This window comes from Pseudophryne corroboree, chromosome 1 (assembly GCF_028390025.1).
Source record: "Pseudophryne corroboree isolate aPseCor3 chromosome 1, aPseCor3.hap2, whole genome shotgun sequence".
Taxonomy (NCBI): domain Eukaryota; kingdom Metazoa; phylum Chordata; class Amphibia; order Anura; family Myobatrachidae; genus Pseudophryne; species Pseudophryne corroboree.
The window spans coordinates 560,203,361-560,223,895 of NC_086444.1; the positions used below are offsets into that span (position 1 = coordinate 560,203,361).

Sequence of the window (20,535 nt, forward strand, 5' to 3'; positions counted from 1 at the left end):
TCATACTGCATTTTAGTAACAGTGGTCATTAAAAGAAGGTGCTGATAATCAATTAATCTAGTTCATACCCAAACAAGAATCACTGGCATGTTTACAAAAGTATTTCAATAAGCATTTCACTTACTTGCGGTTAGTGTGATCGAGGCCACTGTTTTCAAAGCCCTCTATCTTGGCATTCTTCTGCCCACAAATATTTCCAAAGCTGTCATAGCCATAAATCAGACGAGAGGCAGCTCCAGTGGCTATTGAGAAACCACATATAAATCCCTATATTAAAAAAGGAAAAAAAAATAAAAATAGGTACATCATGTTTTTCTATAAATGACTACAGAGAATATGATGAACCAACACATTTCACGACCCTCAATGTTTTCTTTTTTTTTATTTATAAGTTTACCTACATGAACTGTACAAAGCATTAGGATGGCCAGGAGAAGAATTTAACAGTGTTTGATAAATCTGTGATAGCCTGTGTAACTCGCAGAAGAGGGATACTTGGGATATGAAGACCCCTGGCAGGATTACTAGAGCTTTGATTCTTGTGGATGGAGACCAGAGCAACAAACACCCTCTCTAGGAATATACATGTTATACTTTTACACACTTTCGCTAATGCACACATATTATGAACATACAGACGCTCCCATTTGGAGAGAGAACTAGAAGCATCCACTCCAAGAACACATAATTTCGGAGTTAGTAATATTAGAGGAATACCCGTGTCCTCCAGGATCGACCTGACCCCCTGTCCAGAATATCTGCAAAGCACTGCAGTCCCACAGCATATGCAGAAAAGTACCCTGGGCAGCACCGCATTTAGGGCACATTGCGGAATGACCATCCCCAATCCTGCTCAGTCTCACAGGGGTCATATAGGTACGGTGAAGTATATAAAACTGAATCTACTGAAATCCAAGAGATTTTGTAGCCGTACATGGGTATTCCCTAGCGAGATACCACTCTTCATCATCTAAACAACCAAGATCAGTCTCCCAGTTCACACAGAGATGGGAGAGAGGATCAATGTGAAACTGAGCAAGGAGGTAGGAATAAGCCAGGGAGACAGTCTTATTACATCCAAGGCCTAAAATAAAGGTTTTAGTAGGAAACACACTTATCAAGGGCGGGGAGTCTCCAAACTGTGAGTGCAGTGGATACCTAAGCTGGAGGTATGTATAAAAATAGGAATTGGGCACGGTAAATTCTTCACATGTTATACATTTATTTATAGCCCAGTCATTACGCTGGGACTCATAGCTGGTGGACACAGTCTAATGTTGTGGGGCAATACATGAAAAAAAAACCAAAAAACAATTCTTAATAATTTAATCATCTTATTACACAACTGGGGGGCGGGGTAACCCACAATGTTCCATGGACATTATGGGGGTCATTCCGAGTTGATCGCTAGCTGAAAATGTTCACTGCTCTGCGATGAAGTAAAAAAAAGTCACTTCTGCGCATGCGGCGCAGTGCGCACGCGCGACATACTTTCTCAACGGCCGATGTAATTTCAAACAAGGTGTAGCGAAGCTTTTCAGTCGCAATTGCCGCCGCAGAGTGACTGACATGATGAGGGCGTTTCTGGGTGTCAATTGACCGTTTTCAGGGAGTGTCCGAAAAAACGCAGGCGTGGCTGGGAAAACGCAGGGCATGTTTGTGACTTCTAATCAGGAACTGAATGGTCTGAAGTGATTGCAAGCGCTGAGTAGGTCTGAAGATACTCTGAAACTGCACAAAAAAAATTTGTAGCCATTCTGCAATGCACTTCTGCTAAGCTAAGATACACTCCCAGAGGGCGGCGACTTAGCGTTTGCACGGCTGCTAAAAACAGCTAGCGAGCGATCAACTCGGAATGACCACCTATCTCTTCTGAGGCTGTGGCAGCCAACTTAACTTTCCTAAAAGGACAAAGTAGCTCTCATAAGGGAAAGCGGAGAACTGGGTGTAACTTCACTCAGCAGAGTTCAACATACTCTAGAACCGACATGCCAGAAGTCATCAGGGTTGGTACAAAGGGACAGAGACAAACCCCACATATATAAACACCAAATTTTTTATTTGTATAACAAATATAAATCTGCATGACTCACTGGTAGCAATATAGCATTATCAGTAGCTGAATATTCTACTCCAAGTCCGGTTTTATTGATCCATTAATTTAAATTACTGAAGCAAAATAAAACAATGTGAAAGAAACATTTACTTAAAAATCAAGAATCAAAAAGATTACTGGTAGGAAACAAGAAGTAGATTCTGAATCTAAAATGTCATTTATTGATCAATGAAAAAGCCTTGAAAAGGGGTTAACAGTTTGACTTATTGTTATATTTATACACAATGTCCATTCAATAGAGCACTGATGCTTACAGAAATGTCCCAATTACACAGCAATCAATGACTTCATTGATTCTGCAAAAGCACAGGGCATCAGCCAATGGGCTGCTGCTTAATACTTGTAGGAAAAAAATGCTGACTTTATACATAGCCATCAAAGAATTCCCACTGCATACTGATGAGACGTTTCTCTGTTGTAAGGAGTAACTGGTATTCCCCCGAGCACTAGCGATAATACCTGGGCCAAAAATGACTCCTGACAAGCGCTCCAGAGTGGTGCTAGAGATCCATCTGAAATCAGGCAGATCTCTGTACACGCACAACTCAATGCACAATTCCGTCTACAAAGCCTCCCACAACTTAGCCTGCTCGTGAATGCACCGTTACTACCCAGTATTGCCTCTTCAGCTGCAAGTGGAGTGGAGACAGAGTTGAGTACAACTTGGAATCGCCAGTGGATATTGACAGGTAATTCCGAGTTGATCGCAGGCATCAAATTTGTTAGGAGTTGGGCAAAACCATGTGCACTGCAGGGGGGCAGATATAACATGTGCAGAGAGAGTTATATTTGGGTGGGGTGTGTTCAAACTGAAATCTAAATTGCAGTGTAAAAAAAAAGCAGCCAGTATTTACCCTGCACAGAAACAAAATAACCCACCCACAGCAAACTCTCTCTGCACATGTTATATCTGCCCCACCTGCAGTGCACATGGTTTTGCCCAACTGCTAACAAATTTGCTGCTGCGATCAACTCTGAATTACCCCCTAAGCTACAGAGAATGCACAATGCTAAAAATCGTAAAATCCATCTGCAAAATGGACTTCCATGCAATTTTTTTTTTTTTTAAATATTCTACACATGAATAATTTGCTATTTACATATTCTAAACATAACCATGGGCCCAATTAAGGCTTACGCAGGTTAAGCACTGCATATTATGTGGGTACTATACAAACTGGTAATAAATAAATAAAGCAATTACATTTATTTAAAATAAATGAAAAGGATGGGGGTGGGGTGGGGGGGTAATGGCATATGGGTGCATTCTGGTGCAACACAAATCCAGGTCTACACAAGTCTCACGGAATGTCAACAAGCCTATAGAGCATTTGAATAACATATCTACTATGCACGAAAAAGTGTTTCCTTAATCTACTTCTCCACAACGTTCTGACATGTACACAAGAAACCCCACATTTGAAAGTCTTTCCTGGTCCCAACTGACAGCATAAGATTTGGCTTCTGACACAGTTTTGAACTCAAACTTAACTCAGAGGTCCCATAGAGGACACTAAGGAAGGAGGGGGGAATTCAAATGTTACCACACCCCTGATATAGTGATGGCAGATCGCGGGGCGATATTCGAATGCCTCCACTTATCGTGCTGGTCGCACCCATTACACTCGGGTATAAGCACGCAAAGCATCTAAACCCGACTAAAGTAATGGGCACGAGTGTGAAAAGACACGTCCCTCTTTACGCACATTTCAGCTCACTGCCCCCTAAAATAAGAATTTACTTACCGATAATTCTATTTCTCGGAGTCCGTAGTGGATGCTGGGGTTCCTGAAAGGACCATGGGGAATAGCGGCTCCGCAGGAGACAGGGCACAAAAGTAAAGCTTTTACAGGTCAGGTGGTGTGTACTGGCTCCTCCCCCTATGACCCTCCTCCAGACTCCAGTTAGGTACTGTGCCCGGACGAGCGTACACAATAAGGGAGGATTTTGAATCCCGGGTAAGACTCATACCAGCCACACCAATCACACCGTACAACTTGTGATCTAAACCCAGTTAACAGTATGATAACAGAGGAGCCTCTGAAAGATGGCTTCCTAAACAATAACCCGAATTAGTTAACAATAACTATGTACAAGTATTGCAGATAATCCGCACTTGGGATGGGCGCCCAGCATCCACTACGGACTCCGAGAAATAGAATTATCGGTAAGTAAATTCTTATTTTCTCTATCGTCCTAAGTGGATGCTGGGGTTCCTGAAAGGACCATGGGGATTATACCAAAGCTCCCAAACGGGCGGGAGAGTGCGGATGACTCTGCAGCACCGAATGAGAGAACTCCAGGTCCTCCTTTGCCAGGGTATCAAATTTGTAAAAATTTACAAACGTGTTCTCCCCTGACCACGTAGCTGCTCGGCAGAGTTGTAATGCCGAGACCCCTCGGGCAGCCGCCCAAGATGAGCCCACCTTCCTTGCGGAATGGGCCTTAACAGATTTAGGCTGTGGCAGGCCTGCCACAGAATGTACAAGTTGAATTTTGTTACAAATCCAACGAGCAATCGACTGCTTAGAAGCAGGTGCACCCAACTTGTTGGGTGCATACAGTATAAACAGCGAGTCAGAGTTTCTGACTCCAGCCGTCCTTTAAATGTATATTTTTAAGGCTCTGACAACGTCCAACAACTTGGAGTCCTTCAAGTCGTCTGTAGCCGCAGGCACTACAATAGGCTGGTTCAGGTGAAACGCTGATACCACCTTAGGGAGAAAATGCGGACGCGTCCGCAGCTCTGCCCTATGTCGAATGGAAAATTAAATAAGGGCTTTTATAAAACAAAGCCGCCAGTTCAGATACTCTCCCGGCCGAAGCCAGGGCCAGTAACATAGTCACTTTCCATGTGAGATATTTCAAATCCACATTCTTTAGTGGTTCAAACCAATTGGATTTGAGGAAATCTAAAACTACATTTAGATCCCACGGTGCCACCTTAGGCACCACAGGAGGCTGTATATGCAGTACTCCTTTGATAAAAATCTGGACCTCAGGGACTGAGGCCAATTCTTTTTGGAAGAATATTGATAGGGCCGAAATTTGAACCTTAATAGATCCCAATTTGAGACCCATAGACAATCCTGATTGCAGGAAATGTAGGAAAACGACCCAGTTGAAATTCCTCCATCGGAGCACTCCGCTGCTCGCACCACGCAACATATTTTCGCCAAATACGGCGATAATGCTTCACGGTGACTTCCTTCCTTGCCTTTATCAAGGTAGGAATGACTTCTTCTGGAATGCCTTTTCCTTTTAGGATCTGGCATTCAAACGCCATGCCGTCAAACGCAGCCGCGGTAAGTCTTGAAAAAAACAAGGACCCTGCTGAAGCAGGTCCCTTCTCAGAAGTAGAGGCCACGGATCGTCCGTGACCATCTCTTGAAGTTCCGGGTACCAAGTCCTTCTTGGCCAATCCGGAGCCACTAGTCTTACTCCTCTTTGCCGTATAATCCTCAATACCTTTGGTATGAGAGGCAGAGGAGGAAACACATATACCGACTGGTACACCCAAGGTGTTACCAGCGCGTCCACAGCTATTGCCTGCGGATCTCTTGACCTGGCGCAATACCTGTCCAGTGTTTTGTTGAGGCGAGACGCCATCATGTCCACCATTGGTTTTACCCAACGGTTTAATAGCATGTGGAAAACTTCTGGATGAAGTCCCCACTCTCCCGGGTGAAGGTCGTGTCTGCTGAGGAAGTCTGCTTCCCAGTTGTCCACGCCCGGGATGAATACTGCTGACAGTGCTATCACGTGATTCTCCGCCCAGCGAAGGATCCTGGCAGCTTCTGCCATTGCCCTCCTGCTTCTTGTGCCGCCCTGTCTGTTTACATGGGCGACTGCCGTGATGTTGTCCGACTGGATCAACACCGGTCTTCCTTGAAGCAGAGGTTCCGCCTGGCTTAGAGCATTGTAGATTGCTCTTAGTTCCAGAATGCTTATGTGAAGAGACTTTTTCAGGCTCGACCACACTCCCTGGAAATTTCTTCCCTGTGTGACTGCTCCCCAGCCTCTCAGGCTGGCATCCGTGGTCACCAGGATCCAATCCTGCATGCCGAATCTGCGGCCCTCCAATAGATGAGCCTCCTGCAACCACCACAGAAGGGATACCCTTGTCCTTGGCGACAGGGTTATCCGCAGGTGCATCTGAAGATGCGACCCTGACCATTTGTCCAACAGATCCCTTTGCATGGAATCTGCCGAAAGGGATTGCTTCGTAAGAAGCTACCATTTTTTCCCAGGACTCTTGTGCATTGATGTACAGACACCTTTCCTGGTTTTAGGAGGTTCCTGACCAGGTCAGATAACTCCTTGGCTTTTTCTTCGGGAAGAAAAACCTTTTTCTGAACTGTGTCCAGAATCATCCCCAGGAACAGCAGACGAGTTGTCGGCATTAATTGGGATTTTGGAATATTCAGAATCCATCCGTGCTGCTTTAGCACCTCTTGAGATAGTGCTAAACCCATCTCTAGCTGTTCTCTGGACCTTGCCCTTATTAGGAGATCGTCCAAGTATGGGATAATTAATACGCCTTTTCTTCGAAGAAGAAATATTATCTCGGCCATTACCTTTGTAAAGACCCGAGGTGCCGTGGACAAACCAAACGGCAGCGTCTGAAACTGATAGTGACAGTTTTGTACAACGAACCTGAGGTACCCCTGGTGTGAGGGGTAATTGGAACGTGGAGATACGCATCCTTGATGTCCAAGGATACCATAAAGTCCCCTTCTTCCAGGTTCGCTATCACTGCTCTGAGTGACTCCATCTTGAACTTGAACTTCTTTATGTACAGGTTCAAGGACTTCAGATTTAGAATAGGCCTTACCGAGCCATCCGGCTTCGGTACCACAAAAAGAGTGGAATAATACCCCTTCCCTTGTTGTAGAAGAGGTACCTTGACTATCACCTGCTGAGAATACAGCTTGTGAATGGCTTCCAAAACCGTCTCCCTTTCTGAGGGGGACGTTGGTAAAGCAGACTTCAGGAAACGGCGAGGTGGCTCTGTCTCTAATTTCAACCTGTACCCCTGAGATATTATCTGCAGGATCCAGGGATTTACCTGCGAGTGAGCCCACTGCGCGCTGTAATTCTTGAGACGACCGCCTACCGCCCCCGAGTCCGCTTGCGAAGCCCCAGCGTCATGCTGAGGCTTTTGTAGAAGCCGGGGAGGGCTTCTGTTCCTGGGAAGGAGCTGCCTGTTGCTGTCTCTTCCCTCGTCCTCTGCCTCGTGGCAGATATGAATAGCCCTTTGCTCTCTTATTTTTAAAGGAACGAAAGGGCTGCGGTTGAAAGGTCGGTGCCTTTTTCTGTTGGGGAGTGACTTGAGGTAGAAAGGTGGATTTCCCGGCCGTAGCCGTGGCCACCAAATCCGATAGACCGACCCCAAATAACTCCTCTACGCATCGCCTGTCCACTGTCGTGTCCATAAAGCTCTTCTGGCCGAAATGGACATAGCACTTACCCGTGATGCCAGTGTGCAGATATCTCTCTGTGCATCACGCATATAAAGAAATGCATCCTTTATTTGTTCTAACGACAGTAAAATATTGTCCCTGTCCAGGGTATCAATATTTTCGATCAGGGACTCTGACCAAACTACCCCAGCACTGCACATCCAGGCAGTCGCAATAGCTGGTCGTAGTATAACACCTGCATGTGTGTATATACCTTTTTGGATATTTTCCATCCTCCTATCTGATGGATCTTTAAGTGCGGCCGTCTCAGGAGAGGGTAACGCCACTTGTTTTGATAAGCGTGTTAGCGCTTTGTCCACCCTAGGAGGTGTTTCCCAGCGCTCCCTAACCTCTGGCGGGAAAGGGTATAAAGCCAATAACTTCTTTGAAATTAGCAGTTTTTTATCGGGGCACCCCACGCTTCATCACACACGTCATTTAATTCTTCTGATTCGGTAAAAACTACTGGTAGTTTTTTCACACCCCACATAATACCCTGTTTAGTGGTACCTGTAGTATCAGCTAAATGTAACATCTCCTTTATTGCCAAAATCATATAACGTGTGGCCCTACTGGAAAATACGGTTGATTCGTCACCTTCACCACCGGAATCAGTGCCTGTGTCTGGGTCTGTGTCGACCGACTGAGGCAAGGGGCGTTTTACAGCCCCTGACGGTGTTTGAGGCGCCTGGACAGGCACTAATTGAGTGTCCGGCCGCCTCATGTCGGCAAACGACTGCTTAAGCGAGTTGACGCTATCCCGTAATTCCACAAATAAAGGCATCCATTCTGGTGTCGACCCCCTAGGAGGTGACATCCTCATATTTGGCAATTGCTCCGCCTCCACACCAATAACGTCCTCATACATGTCGACACACACGTACCGACACACAGCAGACACACAGGGAATGCTCTATACGAAGACAGGACCCACTAGCCCTTTGGGGAGACAGAGGGAGAGTCTGCCAGCACACACCAAAAAGCGCTATATATGACAGGGATAGCCTTATAATAAGTGCTCCCTTATAGCTGCTTTATATATATATCAAGATATTGCCATTAAATTTGCCCCCCCTCTCTGTTTTACCCTGTTTCTGTAGTGCAGTGCAGGGGAGAGACCTGGGAGCCGTCCTGACCAGCGGAGCTGTGAGAGGAAATGGCGCCGTGTGCTGAGGAGATAGGCCCCGCCCCTTTTTCGGCGGGCTCGTCTCCCGCTATTTAGTACATTTAGGCAGGGGTAAATATCTCCATATAGCCTCTGGGGCTATATGTGAGGTATTTTTAGCCTTTTTAAAGGTTTTCATTTGCCTCCCAGGGCGCCCCCCCCCCAGCGCCCTGCACCCTCAGTGACTGCCGTGTGAAGTGTGCTGAGAGGAAAATGGCGCACAGCTGCAGTGCTGTGCGCTACCTTAAGAAGACTGCAGGAGTCTTCAGCCGCCGATTCTGGACCTCTTCTTGCTTCAGCATCTGTGAGGGGGCCGGCGGCGTGGCTCCGGTGACCATCCAGGCTGTACCTGTGATCGTCCCTCTGGAGCTTCATGTCCAGTAGCCAAGAAGCCAATCCATCCTGCACGCAGGTGAGTTCACTTCTTCTCCCCTCTGTCCCTCGTTGCAGTGATCCTGTTGCCAGCAGGAATCACTGTAAAATAAAAAACCTAAGCTAAACTCTCTAAGCAGCTCTTTATGAGAGCCACCTAGAATTGCACCCTTCTCGGCCGGGCACAAAAATCTAACTGGAGTCTGGAGGAGGGTCATAGGGGGAGGAGCCAGTACACACCACCTGACCTGTAAAAGCTTTACTTTTGTGCCCTGTCTCCTGCGGAGCCGCTATTCCCCATGGTCCTTTCAGGAACCCCAGCATCCACTTAGGACGATAGAGAAAATTCATTTGTCGGCCCGTCAGATCGCGGGCGGGCGGGAAGGGGGGGGGGGGGGGGGGGGAGACGATGCCCTTAATGTGTGGTGGAAGAACAGTATAAGGTATGTGAGGTCAACCACATGTAGCTAGTCAATCTTTTGACTCTAACAGTTTGCATTTGGCTCAAACTACTAGATCACAAAGTTAATTTAAGAAAACAATCACTTAGTATTAGGGCGGATATTTTAATTGCCTTTATTATGATTTTGGGATGTACAAATACCAATGGACACACGTACATGACTTCAAAAGCCATAAAATAGTTTCCCTCATAACCTTTAGGGTTATATAAAAACAGCAGGGAGAAAGCTTTTCTGCCTTTACAACTTATCAGGAACTGCCAGCTTTATAGATGCTAAGCAACATCAATACCTTTCTGATCTTGTCTTCAAATGAGGCTGGCAGTGTTTATTACTAGGTATGTGTTGCCAAATGCAGTCTTCTACTAACAGATAGGCTCACGCCACTCCGCTTTGTTCCATTTCACACCCATTAATACTCAAAAGTAAGCAGTCACCTTGCACTCCGTTAAGATACGTTTCAAACTAAAATGCATTTTCCAGTTGTGTCTGGTCATCAATTTTTATCAACTCTGTAAACATTTTTCTGCAATTGCATTTTTATTATAAAAAGAGATATATGCACAACAATCATTTTATTAGACATCTTTTTCCAAAAATGTTTGCTTTAACCAATGGTATGACAGGGAAAAAAATGTTCTATTATTTGCTGTGGAAAAATAAGTAGATACAGGCTACTTATTGATTCTCACATTTTAGCACATAATGGACCAGACATTTTAGAATGACACGCTACTGAAAGGCATAAATTCATGTTAGAATATATCGAATCAAATAGTAAAAAAACAAACGAACAAAAAAAAGTAACAAGTTGGAACGCAAACCATAAATTCCAAAATGGTTATAAATTTATTAAGAAAATGTGGGGCAGATGTATTAAGCCTGGAGAAGTGATAAAGCAGTGATAAATACAAGGTGATAACGCACCAGCCAATAAGCTCCTATCTGCCAATTTACATATTGGAGCCAATTGGCTGGTGCGTTATCACCTTGCACTTGAGTTTTATATACACAATGAGTGAAGAACAAGTGCTACTGTAGGTGTCAATGGATTGGGAGTACCAAAAAAAAAACCAGTATCACTCATCCTGCGTTTTAATGCCCCAGCAGAGGACACTGACATGAAGGAGAAGCAGCCAGTGGCTTACTACATGTAAACCTGCTGGCAGCTATTTCTCCTCCATGCCAGTGTTACACTAGAACTGTGACACTAGGTATGGTGTCACGGCCAAGCACCCAAAAAGAAGACCCAAAAAGAAAGCATACTACCTTCTAAGATAAACAGTAGGAGTGGGGATGACATTTCATACAGGCTTGGAGATGCCGCCTATGATGACCCCCATGGCTTGGATTGACCCTGAATGGCTAAATAGAAAAAAAGTTATACAGTAGAATGATCCATTATAGAATAGAGGGCTCCATTATAGATCTCGCCTAAAAGCCAATTACTTTGTTGAGGGCCCTGCCCATGAGATTTCCATTTTTGTAGGCTAGATACCTATACACACTATAACTAACAATCTGTATAGATTAAACAGCCTTGTGTTTCTCACAGTATCTTCATAATTGGTACCTCCATTATTGATATGATTGTGGTATTTGCTATGACTATCTAAATAGATTACCAGATAAACTTTGCGACTGAACTGCACTTCAGGACTTGGTGAATTAATCTCTCTGTGTATCTGCTACCAGCCTAGTAACCTTGTGGAGTGTTTACTAATTTCATTATGGAAATATTTAAAAAGAAAGCTTCAAAATCTAAAAACTATCAAAAGTACACACTGACTGTAAAAGCTGCAAGTAATATTTATAGTTCTGAGTACACAAATCAGTGCTTTGCATACACATTTTGGGGTATATTCAATTAGGGTCGAAAGCTGCCGTCTGTCGAAAAGACGGCAGTTTTCGACTTTTAAGGTCGAATCGTGATTCGACCTATTCAATCCCAGCAGTTTTTATTCGACAAGTCGGGGAATTCGACTTGTCGAATAGTACGTGAATCGCCGGTATGAAGCTGGGCCAAATTCGACAGGATTTGGCCCCGTTTCCGATCATCTCAGTCTGACATAAAAAAATGTCGAACTGAAATTAGGGACCTTAGTGGAGGAGAGGGGGGAGAGCGGCGGGCAGTGCTGGAGACGGGAGAGAGCAGCGCCGGAGACGGGGGGAGCCGCAGACAGCCAGACCCCCCGGCGGGCAGTACTGGAGATGGGGGGAGAGCAGCGCCGGAGATGGGGGAGCTGCGGGCAGCCAGACCCCCCGGCGGCCAGTGCTTGAGACGGGGGGAGAGCAGTGCCGGAGACGGGGAGCCGCAGGCAGACGGGATGAGCAGCGCTGGAGGATGTCACAACCGCCGCTCACAGCAGCGTCCACCCGGCTCACGCTGCCGTGAGCGGCGGCTGTGAAGCGGGGATGGGGAGCAGAGGGATGCGAGGCAGAGAGACAGGGGAGAGCCGCGGGCAGACTGGGGAGAGCAGCGCTACAGCAGCTCTCCCCAGCCTGCCCGCGGCTTTCCCCAGTCTAGCTCCTGCACCTCAATTCGACTTTTTTTAAAAGTCAAATTGAGATGACATTGAATAGCCCAAGTCGGATCCATTCCGACAAATGAATGTCGGAATGGATCCAACTTCAATTGAATATACCCCTTTATCTGTGAAGCTGAAACCATCAGATATTGTGGCCGTACACAGAGGAGGAAATATTTCCTCGTACCTCATAGAAACAAAAATTTGACAGCAATAATTGGCCACTTGGCCCATCTAGTCTGCACTAAACACATGTTCATACACTAGTACGATTTGGCCCTTTTCTACATGATTTCGACCCATCAGGGCGATAAATCGTGTTAAGAGTTAATTGTGTGTAATTTCTTCCGATTCCGATCTGATGCGCAGCCCCGTGCACATCAGATCCGGAGATCGTCACTGCTGCACCAGGGATACATCGTATCCCGGAGCAGTGATTGGGATCACATGCGAAGCATTGCAAAACGACCACATATGATGTATCGTATGCAATATAGCCACCAACGGGGAGTTGTTGAGGTACCTCAGCTTACTGTATGGCCACCTTTACATTGTAGAATTAACTTTTTGTTGTGAGCTAATTAACCTACCAGTATATTTTTTGGAATGTGTGAGGAAACCGGAGTACCTGGAGCAAACCCACGCAAGCACGTGAAGAATATACAATCCACACAGTTAGTTCCATGACGAGAATCGAAACCATGAACTCAGTGCCGTGAGGCACTAATAACATACGGATACCAGAGCAATCCTCTCCTGTGAAGGAACAGCGGAAATGTTGGTCGGACAAACACTGTCAGGTGCAGTCAACAAATGGCAGTATCCAATTAGCCGAACAATCTTGGCAATATTTCCTCAAAAACTGCTTTCCGCGGGCATGCGCACTCCCGTTTTTCACTATATCCTATTACAAACGTGTGAAAATGCGATTTGGACGGAAAAAAAATTAGAAAAAAATCAGGGTGATAATGTCAGCCTGTACCTCAAAAAATGCTAAACTACCCAACAGTATAGACGTGTATAAAAGATCATATTAAATATATTTGGGGTACTAAATTGGGTCAAATGGCTGTTATAATAATTTTCAATTAAAAAAAAAAATGCATTTAAAGTGTGATTCTCCAGAAAGTGAACATAAAGTCCCGTGCATCACATGCTTTTAATTTTTCTTTATAAACTTGCCTGTTAAGAAATTGTTGTTATATGAAAACGTAATTGCTTAGTAGCAGTGCATTACCCTATGACTTAAGATCCATAAAATTGTTGGTATTTTGGAGTATGTTGTTTGAATTTGTGTAGCTGTCCCGTGCATCACAGAGAATGGCTTATAAAAATAAGAATTTACTCACCGGTAATTCTATTTCTCGTAGTCCGTAGCGGATGCTGGGACTCCGTAAGGACCATGGGGAATAGCGGCTCCGCAGGAGACTGGGCACAACTAAAAGAAAGCTTTAGACTACTGGTGTGCACTGGCTCCTCCCACTATGACCCTCCTCCAGACTTCAGTTAGGATACTGTGCCCGGAAGAGCTGACACAATAAGGAAGGATTTTGAATCCCGGGTAAGACTCATACCAGCCACACCAATCACACCGTATAACTCGTGATACAATACCCAGTTAACAGTATGATAACAACTGAGCCTCTCAACAGATGGCTCAACAATAACCCTTTAGTTAAACAATAACTATATACAAGTATTGCAGACAATCCGCACTTGGGATGGGCGCCCAGCATAAACTACGGACTACGAGAAAATAAGATTTTACTTACCGATAAATCTATTTCTCGTAGTCCGTAGTGGATGCTGGGACTCCGTAAGGACCATGGGGATTAGCGGCTCCGCAGGAGACAGGGCACAAAAATAAAAGCTTTAGGACTAGGTGGTGTGCACTGGCTCCTCCCCCCATGACCCTCCTCCAAGCCTCAGTTAGGATACTGTGCCCGGACGAGCGTACACAATAAGGAAGGATTTTGAATCCCGGGTAAGACTCATACCAGCCACACCAATCACACCGTACAACTTGTGATCTGAACCCAGTTAACAGTATGACAAAACGTAGGAGCCTCTGAACAGACGGCTCACAACAATAACAACCCGATTTTTTTGTAACAATAACTATGTACAAGTATTGCAGACAATCCGCACTTGGGATGGGCGCCCAGCATCCACTACGGACTACGAGAAATAGATTTATCGGTAAGTAAAATCTTATTTTCTCTGACGTCCTAGTGGATGCTGGGACTCCGTCAGGACCATGGGGATTATACCAAAGCTCCCAAACGGGCGGGAGAGTGCGGATGACTCTGCAGCACCGAATGAGAGAACTCCAGGTACTCTTTAGCCAGGGTATCAAATTTGTAGAATTTTACAAACGTGTTCTCCCCCGACCACGTAGCTGCTCGGCAGAGTTGTAATGCCGAGACCCCTCGGGCAGCCGCCCAAGATGAGCCCACCTTCCTTGTGGAATGGGCCTTGATAGATTTAGGCTGTGGCAGGCCTGCCACAGAATGTGCAAGTTGAATTGTGCTACAAATCCAACGAGCAATCGTCTGCTTAGAAGCAGGAGCACCCAGCTTGTTGGGTGCATACAGTATAAACAGCGAGTCAGATTTTCTGACTCCAGCCGTCCTTGAAATATATATTTTCAATGCCCTGACAACGTCCAGCAACTTGGAATCCTCCAAATCGCTAGTAGCCGCAGGCACCACAATAGGCTGGTTCAGGTGAAACGCTGAAACCACCTTAGGCAGAAACTGAGGACGCGTCCGCAGTTCTGCCCTGTCCGAATGGAAAATCAGATATGGGCTTTTATACGATAAAGCCGCCAATTCTGACACTCTCCTGGCTGAAGCCAGGGCCAGTAGCATGGTTACTTTCCATGTAAGATATTTCAAATCCACCGATTTGAGTGGCTCAAACCAATGGGATTTGAGAAAATCCAAAACTACATTAAGATCCCACGGAGCCACTGGGGGCACAACCGGGGCCTGTATATGTAGTACTCCTTTTACAAAAGTCTGGACTTCAGGAACTGAAGCCAATTCTTTCTGGAAGAAAATCGACAGGGCCGAAATTTGAACCTTAATGGACCCTAATTTGAGGCCCATAGACAATCCTGTTTGCAGGAAATGTAGGAATCGACCCAGTTGAAATTCCTCCGTCGGGGCCTTCCTGGCCTCACACCACGCAACATATTTTCTCCAAATGCGGTGATAATGTTGTGCAGTCACCTCCTTCCTGGCTTTTACCAGGGTAGGGATGACCTCTTCCGGAATGCCCTTTTCCCTTAGAATTCGGCGTTCAACCGCCATGCCGTCAAACGCAGCCGCGGTAAGTCTTGGAATAGACACGGTCCCTGCTGAAGCAGGTCCCGTCTTAGAGGTAGAGGCCACGGATCTTCCGTGAGCATCTCCTGAAGTTCCGGGTACCAAGTTCTTCTTGGCCAATCCGGAGCCACGAGTATCGTTCTTACTCCCCTTTGCCGTATAATTCTCAGTACTTTTGGTATGAGAGGCAGAGGAGGAAACACATACACTGACTGGAACACCCACGGTGTTACCAGAGCGTCCACAGCTATTGCCTGAGGGTCTCTTGACCTGGCGCAATACCTGTCCAGTTTTTTGTTGAGGCGGGACGCCATCATATCCACCTTTGGTTTTTCCCAACGGTTCACAATCATGTGGAAGACTTCTGGATGAAGTCCCCACTCTCCCGGGTGTAGATCGTGTCTGCTGAGGAAGTCCGCTTCCCAATTGTCCACTCCCGGAATGAACACTGCTGACAGTGCTATCACATGATCTTCCGCCCAGCGAAGAATCCTTGCAGCTTCTGCCATTGCCCTCCTGCTTCTTGTACCGCCCTGTCTGTTTACGTGGGCGACTGCCGTGATGTTGTCCGACTGGATCAACACCGGCTGACCCTGAAGCAGGGGTTTTGCCAGGCTTAGAGCATTGTAAATCGCTCTTAGCTCCAGTATATTTATGTGAAGAGACATCTCCAGGCTTGACCACACTCCCTGGAAGTTTCTTCCCTGTGTGACCGCTCCCCAGCCTCTCAGACTGGCATCCGTGGTCACCAGGACCCAGTCCTGTATGCCGAATCTGCGGCCCTCTAACAGATGAGCACTCTGCAACCACCACAGAAGAGACACCCTTGTCCGTGGAGACAAAGTTATCCGCTGATGCATCTGCAGATGCGATCCGGACCATTTGTCCAGCAGATCCCACTGAAAAGTTCGTGCGTGGAATCTGCCGAATGGAATCGCTTCGTAAGAAGCCACCATTTTTCCCAGGACTCTTGTGCATTGATGCACAGACACTTTTCCTGGTTTTAGGAGGTTCCTGACAAGTTCGGATAACTCCCTGGCTTTCTCCTCCGGAAGAAACACCTTTTTCTGAACCGTGTCCAGAATCATTCCCAGGAACAGCAGACGTGTCGTCGGGGTCAATTGAGATTTTGGAAAATTCAGAATCCACCCGTGCTGTTGCAGCACTACTTGGGTTAGTGCTACTACGTCCCCCAGCTGTTCTCTGGACCTTGCCCTTATCAGGAGATCGTCCAAGTAAGGGATAATTAATACGCCTTTTCTTCGCAGAAGAAACATCATTTCGGCCATTACCTTGGTAAAGACCCGAGGTGCCGTGGACAATCCAAACGGCAGCGTCTGAAACTGATAATGACAGTTTTGCACCACGAACCTGAGGTACCCTTGATGTGAAGGGCAAATTGGGACATGCAGGTAAGCATCCTTGATGTCCAGGGACACCATAAAGTCCCCTTCTTCCAGATTCGCTATCACTGCTCCGAGTGACTCCATCTTGAACTTGAATTTTTGTATGTACAGGTTCAAAGATTTCAGATTTAGAATAGGTCTTACCGAGCCGTCCGGCTTCGGTACCACAAATAGTGTGGAATAATACCCCTTTCCCTGTTGTAGGAGGGGTACCTTGACTATCACCTGCTGAGAATACAGCTTGTGAATGGCTTCCAATACCGTCGCCCTGTCTGAGGGAGACGTTGGCAGAGCAGACTTTAGGAACCGGCGAGGGGGAGACTTCTCGAATTCCAACCTGTAACCCTGAGATACTACCTGCAGGATCCAGGGGTCCACCTGTGAGTGAGCCCACTGTGCGCTGAAATTCTTGAGTCGACCCCCCACCGCCCCTGAGTCCGCTTGTAAAGCCCCAACGTCATGCTGAGGGCTTTGCAGAAGCCGGGGAGGGCTTCTGCTCCTGGGAGGGAGCTGCTTGGTGCACTCTCTTACCCTTTCCTTTGCCTCGGGGCAGATATGACTGTCCTTTTGCCCGCTTGTTCTTATAGGAACGAAAGGACTGCGGCTGAAAAGACGGTGTCTTTTTCTGTTGGGAGGGGACCTGAGGTAAAAAGGTGGATTTCCCGGCTGTTGCCGTGGCCACCAAATCCGATAGACCGACCCCAAATAATTCCTCCCCTTTATACGGCAATACTTCCATATGCCGTTTGGAATCCGCATCACCTGACCACTGTCGCGTCCATAAACTTCTTCTGGCAGATATGGACATCGCACTTACTCTCGATGCCAGAGTGCAAATATCCCTCTGAGCATCTCGCATATAAAGAAAAGCATCCTTTAATTGCTCTATAGTCAATAAAATACTGTCCCTATCCAGGGTATCAATATTTTCAGTCAGGGAATCCGACCAAACCACCCCAGCACTGCACATCCATGCAGAGGCGATGGCTGGTCGCAGTATAACACCAGTATGAGTGTATATACTTTTCAGGGTAGTTTCCAGCCTCCTATCAGCTGGATCCTTGAGGGCGGCCGTTTCAGGAGACGGTAACGCCACTTGTTTTGATAAGCGTGTGAGTGCCTTATCCACCCTAGGGGGTGTTTCCCAGCGCGCCCTAACCTCTGGCGGGAAAGGATATAATGCCAATAACTTCTTTGAAATTAGCAGTTTTCTATCGGGGTTAACCCACGCTTCATCACACACTTCATTCAATTCCTCTGATTCAGGAAAAACTACAGGTAGTTTTTTCAGACCCCACATAATACCCCTTTTTGTGGTACTTGCAGTATCAGAGATATGCAAAGCCTCCTTCATTGCCGTGATCATATAACGTGTGGCCCTACTGGAAAATACGTTTGTTTCTTCACCGTCAACACTAGATTCGGTGTCCGTGTCTGTGTCTGTGTCGACCGACTGAGGTAAAGGGCGTTTTACAGCCCCTGACGGTGTCTGAGACGCCTGGACAGGTACTAACTGGTTTGCCGGCCGTCTCATGTCGTCAACTGATTTTTGTAACGTGCTGACATTATCACGTAATTCCATAAACAAAGCCATCCATTCCGGTGTCGACTCCCTAGGGGGTGACATCACCATTACCGGCAATTGCTCCGCCTCCACACCAACATCGTCCTCATACATGTCGACACACACGTACCGACACACAGCAGACACACAGGGAATGCTCTTATCGAAGACAGGACCCCACTAGCCCTTTGGGGAGACAGAGGGAGAGTTTGCCAGCACACACCCAAGCGCTATAAATATATAGGAACAACCCTACAGAAGTGTTGTTTCCTTTATAGCAGCTTAATATATCAATATCGCCAAAAAAGTGCCCCCCCCCTCTGTTTTTTTTACCCTGTTTCTGTAGTGCAGTGCAGGGGAGAGTCCTGGGAGCCTTCCTCGCAGCGGAGCTGTGCAGGAAAATGGCGCTGTGTGCTGAGGAGATAGGCCCCGCCCCCTATTTCGGCGGGCTCTTCTCCCGGTGTTTGTGAGACCTGGCAGGGGTTAAATACATCCATATAGCCCCAGGGGCTATATGTGATGTATTTTTAGCCAGAACAAGGTATTATCATTGCTGCCCAGGGCGCCCCCCCCCCCAGCGCCCTGCACCCTCAGTGACCGCTGGTGTGAAGTGTGCTGACAACAATGGCGCACAGCTGCAGTGCTGTGCGCTACCTCATGAAGACTGAAAAGTCTTCTGCCGCCGGTTTCTGGACCTCTTCACTTTTCGGCATCTGCAAGGGGGTCGGCGGCGTGGCTCCGGGACCGGACTCCATGGCTGGGCCTGTGTTCGATCCCTCTGGAGCTAATGGTGTCCAGTAGCCTAAGAAGCCAATCCATCCTGCACGCAGGTGAGTTCACTTCTTCTCCCCTAAGTCCCTCGTTGCAGTGAGCCTGTTGCCAGCAGGACTCACTGAAAATAAAAAACCTAATAACTTTTTCTAAGCAGCTCTTTAGGAGAGCCACCTAGATTGCACCCTGCTCGGACGGGCACAAAAACCTAACTGAGGCTTGGAGGAGGGTCATGGGGGGAGGAGCCAGTGCACACCACCTAGTCCTAAAGCTTTTATTTTTGTGCCCTGTCTCCTGCGGAGCCGCTAATCCCCATGGTCCTGACGGAGTCCCAGCATCCACTAGGACGTCAGAGAAATAGAATTACCGGTGAGTAAATTCTTATTTTCTCTGACATCCTAAGTGGATGCTGGGACTCCGTAAGGCCCATGGGGATTATACCAAAGCTCCCAAACGGGCGGGAGAGTGCGGATGACTCTGCAGCACCGAATGGGCAAACTCTAGGTCCTCCTCAGCCAGGGTGTCAAACTTGTAGAATTTAGCAAATGTGATTGACCCCGACCAAGTAGCTGCTCGGCAAAGTTGTAGAGCCGAGACCCCTCGGGCAGCCGCCCAAGAAGAGCCCACCTTCCTCGTGGAATGGGCTTTCACTGATTTAGGATGCGGCAGTCCAGCCGCAGAATGTGCAAGCTGAATCGTACTACAGATCCAGCGAGCAATAGTCTGCTTTGAAGCAGGTGCACCCAACTTGTTGGGCGCATACAGGATAAATAGCGAGTCAGTCTTTCTGACTCCAGCTGTCCTGGAAACATAAATTTTCAGGGCCCTGACTACGTCCAACAACTTGGAAGCCTCCAAGTCTTTAGTAGCCGCAGGCACCACTATAGGTTGGTTCAGATGAAAGGCTGATACCACCTTTGGGAGAAATTGGGGACGAGTCCTCAATTCTGCCCTATCCATATGGAAAATCAGATAAGGGCTTTTACATGACAAAGCCGCCAATTCTGATACACATCTGGCCGAAGCCAAGGCCAACAACATGACCACTTTCCACGTGAGATACTTCAATTCCACGGTTTTAAGTGGCTCAAACCAATGTGACTTTAGGAAATCCAACACCACGTTGAGATCCCAAGGTGCCACTGGAGGCACAAAAGGGGGCTGAATATGCAGCACTCCCTTAACAAAAGTTTGAACTTCAGGTAGTGAAGCCAGTTCTCTCTGGAAGAAAATCGATAGAGCCGAAATTTGGACCTTAATGGAACCCAATTTTAGGCCCATAGTCACCCCTGACTGTAGAAAGTGCAGGAAACGGCCCAGCTGAAATTCTTCCGTTGGGGCCTTCCTAGCCTCACACCACG

General features: G+C 46.9%; 1 protein-coding gene across 1 annotated transcript in view; it reads right to left on the bottom strand.

Annotated features, from left to right (window-relative positions):
- Positions 1-20,535, bottom strand: part of SLC44A1 (solute carrier family 44 member 1) — a 297,913-nt gene that overhangs the window by 160,289 nt on the left and 117,089 nt on the right. Inside the window, exon 3 of the mRNA XM_063914149.1 lies at positions 125-267. Within this exon, the coding sequence (XP_063770219.1) occupies positions 125-267 (143 nt within the window). The remainder of the gene's footprint in view (positions 1-124; positions 268-20,535) is intronic.